The sequence below is a fragment of the Mandrillus leucophaeus genome, unplaced genomic scaffold (assembly GCF_000951045.1).
Source record: "Mandrillus leucophaeus isolate KB7577 unplaced genomic scaffold, Mleu.le_1.0 Scaffold505, whole genome shotgun sequence".
Taxonomy (NCBI): domain Eukaryota; kingdom Metazoa; phylum Chordata; class Mammalia; order Primates; family Cercopithecidae; genus Mandrillus; species Mandrillus leucophaeus.
In genome coordinates, this window is record NW_012105421.1 from 1,267,607 (window position 1) to 1,275,315 (window position 7,709).

The 7,709-nt window shown below is 39.4% G+C and overlaps 1 protein-coding gene across 1 annotated transcript in view; it reads right to left on the reverse strand.

Annotated features, from left to right (window-relative positions):
• Positions 1 to 83: 83 nt before the first annotated feature.
• FKBP3 (FK506 binding protein 3, 25kDa) overlaps positions 84 to 7,709 on the reverse strand; it is an 18,729-nt gene continuing 11,103 nt past the window's right edge. Inside the window, exons 4-7 of the mRNA XM_011996238.1 lie at positions 5,580 to 5,715; positions 4,981 to 5,048; positions 2,184 to 2,281; positions 84 to 436 (exon numbers count right to left, since the gene is read on the reverse strand). Coding sequence (XP_011851628.1) covers positions 382 to 436; positions 2,184 to 2,281; positions 4,981 to 5,048; positions 5,580 to 5,715 — 357 coding nt within the window. The 3' untranslated portion in view covers positions 84 to 381. The remainder of the gene's footprint in view (positions 437 to 2,183; positions 2,282 to 4,980; positions 5,049 to 5,579; positions 5,716 to 7,709) is intronic.

Genomic DNA, 7,709 nt, shown 5'->3' on the forward strand with positions numbered 1-7,709 from the left:
GGGAGTTACTCCCTGGTTTGATGAGGTCCTTAGTTCCAGTTACCTAATCGGAACAATAATATATTAACACCAAACAAATCACAGTCAGATCAAGACAGTGGATAAATTTTTATTGAGCCACTTAGTTTACAACATGAGGTAAAAGGAAAAAGTTCTCCTTGACCAGTATTTTACACAGCTGTAGGAAAGTATTTTAGACTTCAGGGATTCATAAGGGATTCCATCTCTCAAAAGCTGGGATCAGGTAAACAAATTTTATTAACTCCTTGAATTTTCCAGTTGACTCTTCCTTTACCATAGTAACAAGTTCTAACGAGTTATGTAAGTTTCTTCAAGGCCAAGTTTTATCATTGTTGCTAATATCCTTAGAGCTGAACTATTTCAGTCAATATCCACTAATTCCACTTCAAAAATGAGTTTTGCATTTGGTGGAATTCTGTTGAAGAAGTCAAGGTACATTTGATAAAAAGTGCCTCTCCCGTACCCCCATAACCTTAGTATAGGATAGGCTGACTAGATAGGCTCACTAGATAAATTTAAGCTTGGACTAGGATCCTCCTTACCTGGATGCTTTACAAGTACTCCTAAGTTAGCCACCACTTAATGAAGACTATTAAGTACTCCAAAAAACAAGGTAATGTCATTCTAGCTGGGAAAATACATACACACACACACCGTATTAAACTTTTTATGAGGTAGTACGTAATATTTACTGTGCATTTTAAGATGCTAAGTTCAAGGCCAGGTACGGTACCTCACACCTGTAATCTCGGCACTTTAGGAGGCTGAGGCGGTGGATCACCTGAGGTCAGGAGTTCATGACCAGCCTGGCCAACATAGTGAAACCCTGTCTCTACTAAAAATACAAAAACTAGCCAGGTGTGGTGGTGCACACCTGTAGTTCCAGCTACTAGGGAGGGTGAGGCAGGAGAATTGCTTGAGCCTGGGAGGCAGAGGTTGCAGCAAGCTGAGATCACGATGCTGCACTCCAGCCTGGGTGACAGAGTGAGACTCTGTCTCAAAAAAAAAAAAAAATGCTAACTTAACAGTTACATAATTTGTATGTGCATCAGATTGGTCTTGAGATGCTTCTTTACATGGGAGAGGGAGCTGCTGCAGCTGACCATTTGATTTTTTTCCCCCCCCGCGAGACAGAGCCTTACTCTTTTGCCCAGGCTGGAGTGCAGTGGCGTGATCACGGCTCACTGCAATGTCTGCTTCCCAGGTTCAAGCGATTCTCCTGCCTCAGCCTCCAGGGTAGCTGGGATTACAGGCCTGCACCACCACGCCTGGCTAATTTGTGTATTTTTAGTAGAGGCGAGGTTTCACCATGTTGGCCAGGCTGGTCTTGAACTCCTGACCTCACGTGATCTGCCTTCCTTGGCTTCCCAAAGTGCTGGGATTACAGGCATTAGCATGGCGCCCAGCCTGGCCATTTGATTTTGAAAAGCTAAGAGAGCTATTATATTCCCAAATATGTTTATCTGCTAAGACTACAGAAAGCTGCCTTCCAAAGGAAGTGTTTTTTCAAACTTAATCTTACCGGTCCAAGAGGAATGGAACCAACAAAAGCCATAAACTACCTTCCCTCTTACCTACTGGATTGGTCTGGTCTTAATGGTCTGGAGTCATTCCTTATTCTTTTTTAAATGTTCATAAACTGGACTTTCAGTGAGTATTGTCATTAGTAGTAATAATAAATGCTTATGCTAACACTGTTGATTCTGTGGTCTCCTTCAGTTCACAACTGGTAATCTCCCACATCTATTCCATTTCTAAGCTTTGAATTTAATTGCCTGAAATTACATTGTACCATAAAATTACCATGAGCCATATCTGCATCCTACTTTGCTACAGTTTGTACTGGGCATGGTAACTTTTCTTAAACTTAAAAACATTAAGAATTGCTGCTTAAGCTTAAACTTCACAGTTAAGGTCTTGAAAGTTAAGAATTTGAATAAGAGAAACAAAAATTATAGCTGAGGTTTGAACTTTATACCAATAGAAAATACTATTGTCTATTGGAGGTGCTGACACATAAGCATCTAAAGATCAGGAAGACTAGTCTGGACAGGATTCTTGATCCAGAAGTTTGCCTAGACAGCATCTTTCACATCTTCAGGTGATCTACAGGTTTTTGTTTTTTTTTTTTTAACTTTAATTATGAAGGGAAAAAAGGATACTTGGCATCAGGCTGTCCTTTCTTTCCATAAGCCCATTCTGGTTCAATCTCCAGTCGAGCCTTTTCTCCTTTACTCATAGTCAAGAGGGCTTCATCCCACTGAAGGCAAGAACAAAATAAAAACTAATGGTATTCTGCAAAAAGCACATGTAATACCAGGACAGTAAAGACAAGATTGTATGTTAAACACAGAATCTATTACTATAGATTTCACTATATTCTAAGGTAATGTACTTCAGTTGAGTCCCTAAATCTTTGTCTTCCATTTCTTCAATAGAAAAAAATAAGGGTATTTTAAGCAGGGCTTTTTTAATGTGAAAAGAACCTTTTGGGGCTCATGCCTGTAATCCCAGCACTTTGCGAGGCCGAGGTGGGCAGATCACTTGAGGTCAGCAGTTCGAGACCAGCCTGGCTAACATAGTGAAATCCCATGTCTACTAAAAATAAAATAAGCTGGGTGCGGTGGCGGGTGCCTGTAATCCCAGCTACTCGGGAGGCTGAGGCAGGAGAATCACTTGAACCCAGGAGGTGGGGGTTGCAGTGAGCCAGGATTGCGTGACTGCACTCTAGTCTGGGCAAGAGAGGGAGACTCCACCTCAAACAAAAACTTTTTGTAAACTGTAACATGCCATATATTATGAAAATCAGTTTGTTATTAGCACCATCATAAAAACAACCTGCAACGCTTTTACATCACAGGACAAACTTGACTTTATTTTTATTGGAATATAATGGCAAGTACTCACTGTAAAACTGTTTTAAGATTACCAAATTGTAATAGTGGAGTCATGTTGGCACATAAAATACAATTTTTTTCTTTTTTTCTTTTGAGTTGGAGTTTCGCTCTTGTTGCCCAGGCTAGAGTGCAATGGCGTGATCTTGGCTCACCACAGCCTCTGCCTCCTGGGTTTAAGTGATTCTCCTGCCTCAGCCTCCCTAGTAGCTGGGATTACAGGAATGCCCAGTTAATTTGGGAAATACAATTTTTAAAATGTTACAGCACTTTTGCAAAAGTGCAAAAGGTAAAACTAACTTTTCAAAGAAACAATAAAAGGCTTCTGGGTTGGCCTCTCCATATTTTCCAAATTTGGATCTTAAAGCTAGTTGCCACAGTTAAGTTCACATCACCACAGGGATAATATTCCTAATACTATACGCTCTATTGAAATACAACAATCATATAAAGCTCAAGGGACAAAGTTATGGTGGTCACATTTGGAAAATAAGAATATGGTAGACTAGCCGGACATGGTGGCTCACGCCTGTAATCCCAGCACTTTGGGAGGCTGAAGAGGGTGGATCACTTGAGGTCAGGAATCAAGAGCAGCCTGACCAACATGATGAAATCCCGTCTCTGCTAGGAATACAAAATTAGGTGAGAGGTGCATGCCTGTAATCCCAGTTATTCCGGAGGCTGAGGCAGGAGAATTGCTTGAACTCATGAGACAGAGATTGCAGTGAGCTGAGATTGCACCATTGTACTCCAGCCTGGGCAACAAGAGCGAAACTCCATCTCAAAAAAAAAAAAAAAAAAAACAGTATGGCAGACTAGAAGAAATTTACCAGTATGCAAATAAGTTACAAAAATAGAAAAATAGTCCAATTTGATATATACTTGCTATCAACTTGGTATGGGCAGGTAACAATTTGTTTTTGAGATGGAGTCTCGCTCTGTTGCCCAGGCTGGAGTGCAGTGGCGTGATCTTGGCTTACTACAATCTCCACCTTCTGGGTTCAAACAATTCTCCTGCCTCAGCCTCCTAAGTAGCTGGGACTACAGGCGAGTGCTACCACGCCCAGATAATTTTTTGTATTTTTAGCAGAGACGGAGTTTCACAGTGTTAACCAGGATGGTCTCGATCTCCTGACCTCACGATCCGCCCACTTCGGCCTCCCAAATTGCTGTAATTACAGGCTTCAGCCACCATGCCTGGCCGGGGCAGGTAACAATTATAAGTTATGCTCAACTAAACCTTTAGTTTCAAGATATTTTATGTTCTGTATATGATTGTCTGAACCATATCTTAGTTCCTATAACTGCATTTAAATAGGCATTTCAGTTACTGGTGTCTGATGTTCTGACAATAACAATTTAAAACAAACAGTGGGCACAATGGGCAGGCCCTAGCATGATTCATAGAAGGTGACAGTCCACCCTGCTCTTTTATCTTCTTTTGTACACTGTAATGGTCAGTATGGGTCAAGCCTAACTTCCCCTTTTCTCAAAGTTTCTTTCTGTTCTCTCTCACATATAAGTGTAGGTTAAAGCATGCTTATGTTTGAATGATTTTCTGGTATTGCAGCCTATGTTGTATGAGGTGAAAAGGCTACAGAAACAAACTCTGCTTCTATGAGTACTTCAGTGGAACAGATATTTTACCTTTGCAAATTATATGTAAATGGTACAAACGTCCTGTAAGACGTTTTACAGGAAGCTTAAAGACAAATTTAGAGGGCCAAATGTTCTGACAAAGACTTACTTTATGAAGAAAAATAATAAAATGGGTACACATGGAAGGGACTAACATTTAAGCCCCTGTTGTATTAGGTACTTCCAAGTTATGCTCATTTAATCTTCTAACAACCTTGAGGTAGGCAGTACTGTCCTCATTTTATAGATAGTGAAACTGAGACCCAGACAACTTGTGTAAGATCAGCTAGCAATGATTATACCGAATTTGTCAGACTCCAAAGTCTGTTTCCTTTGTATTATATCCCCAAACCTAATTATTTAAGGCACCATACCAGAAGCAGCATGTGCCAGAATATCTACTGATTCATTGGCATTCTTTACTTACTCCTCTGATAACTTTGCCTACTCCGACCTTAAAACTTAAAGGCTTGGCATTTTTCTTCTTCTTTGCACCTGTAAAACAGATTTTCCTTATAATTAATGATATACTCTAATTTATTATTAAGAAATTTCCATTGGAAATTATTAAATTCCAATGCAAAAATATAGTGGTTTGATTTCAGAATTACAATACTATATTTTAAAAGAAAGAAAAATCTACAAAGTCAGATCATCCATCAATAAAATTCTGGCTATAAAAATAATTACATTCTTAACAAAGGGTAGAAGGGCAGGACCTATACTTATATCACAAAACAGCATACTATCCTGCCTTTTCTATTCAAATACTAATGCCTTACTTTTGGACATTAACCAGGTTTAGACTGAGATTCCTTATCTTTTGCTTTCCAATGAACAAGAGGTCTTTAGCCAGCCAATAATCAGTGAACTGAAGACCTCTTCCAAGTAGATCTTAGGGGGAAGTATGTCTGGATAAAAGTAGGTGACAGTTAGGAAAAAGGTACTGCTAACTACTCATCTGTCTGCTACCCAAGTATTTCGAATCTCTTTAAGCCAAAATCGTAAGATTACATTTAGACTTACTTGTTTGAATATTAGTATCAAAAACAGTCCCATCTTGTAGTGTTCCTGTATACCAGCAATGAACAACATCTCCCTTTTTGGGAAAGTTGGTTTTATCTCCCTTTTTCAGAACAGATTTAGTATATTTTGGTGGACCCTAAAAACAAAACACAACACACACACACAGAGTTATTAATTTGTGTACTTTAAAAGAATGACAAACAATAGCCAACAATGACCAACGTCAGTTTAAAGAGTTTGATGGATTTGGTAATAAACAAACAAAACACTCAGTATCTAATTTCAGGGCTGTGATGTGACTATTAGTAACTTACACATCTATAATTTCAAATAACTTCCAGCTTCTTTGGAAGCCTCAATTCTTCTAATAAGATTCTGTTAATTACTCACCAAACCATAACATGATTTCAGTTATTTCCTAAAGTTAAAAAAAATTACTATTTAATTCCTATGAAATCATAAGGCATTAAAATAAGGGATGGTGACTTCCTCTCACAAAGATTTGAACTGTTTTAGCAGCAATAATTGATATTACTAGGTGTTTTTATTATATCCAATTAGAATGAATACAGTGATATTGCCTCTGACCCTGATTTGGAAAATAAATTCACACAATGGATGACATTACCTAAAGAAATAACAGGCATATTTCCTAGAACAAAGTAGGATTATCAGGGTCTTCTAAAAAAAAGGTTACAGATTAATCTGATCAATAGTAATTCATATATGAGAGGAAAGCAGACAGAGGAACTGTCAAGAATCTTAGGGAGTTAATTAAAAAAAAGAGGTGTACCAAATTTAAAAGTATCCTCCTTACCTGATATCTATTTGGTTTCTAAATTCAGACCAAATTCAGAGGGATCTGCATTATCCAAATCTGTATTTAGTTTCTAAATTTCATAAAATAAATAACAAAGGTGTGGGTGGATATCAAATATTTCAAATCTATTAGTTCCTGAGTTTGAAAAGCAAGATAAAGTGTTTTCTTTATTCCTGGCCTATTTCTTTTTTTTTTTTTCTTTTTTTCTTTTTTTTGAGATGGAGTCTCACTCTCGCCAGGCTGGAGTGCAACGGTGTGATCTCGGCTCACTGCAACAACCTCTGCCTCCTGGGTTCAAGTGATTCTCCTGCCTCAGCTTCCCGAGTACCTGGGACTACAGGCTCCTGCCACCATGCCCCACTCATTTTTTGTATTTTTAGTAGAGACACGGTTTCACCATGTTGGCCAGGATGTTCTCAAACTCCAGACCTCGTGATCCGCCCGCCTCGGCCTCCCAAAGTGTTGGGATTACAAGTGTGAGCCACAACGCCTGGCCTATTCCTGATCTATTTCTAATTGGTCAAGGTATGCAAATTTTTATTCACTTTCATTTCCCTAGCTGAAGGTTTTATCCTTTTCCAAAACTTGTAAGTAAAAATATCTGTGCTGGGTGCAGTGGCTCACACCTGTAATCTCAGCACTTTGGGAGGCCAAGGTGGGTGGATCACTCGAGGTCAGGAGTTTGAGATCAGCCTGGCCAACATGGTAAAACCCCATCTGTATTAAAAAATTAGGTGGGTGTGGTGGTGTGTGCCTGTAATCCCAGCTACTCGGGAGGCAGAGGCAGGAGGATCACTTGAACCCAGGAGGCAGAGGTTGCAGTGAGCCGAGATAGCACCACTGGGCCACAGAGCGAGACTCCATCTTAAAAAAAAAAAGTCTGATCTCCTTGCAAATAGTCTACCTCTTGGACAAAAGATTCTCTCCCTGACCAAACCCTAGCTAGGATCCTCTGAGCCCTCTTCTCCACAAGGCTTCAACCTTGCACTATAAAGATCTGAACAAACACAAGTTTCAAATAGCTCAATGCCTTATTCCTAGGAGGACCTGACCTCTCCTTAAAGTGCCTGCCCAAGAAAACTTAAGGCTGCCAAAAAAATTTACTGTTTGTTCCAGCCAACGCCTGAAGATGAAGATATGACCCTGTCTCTAAGTCTCTATGGGAGCCTAACTTTGATAAGCACCAGTTGGCAAATTCAGATAGGTTTCTTATGGATCAACCCTCACTTCCTACTTTTTGTAATTTTTCACTTCCCTAACTCTGCTTAAATCCCTCCCTACTCCCTCATTCTTTTTTTTTTTTTTTTTTT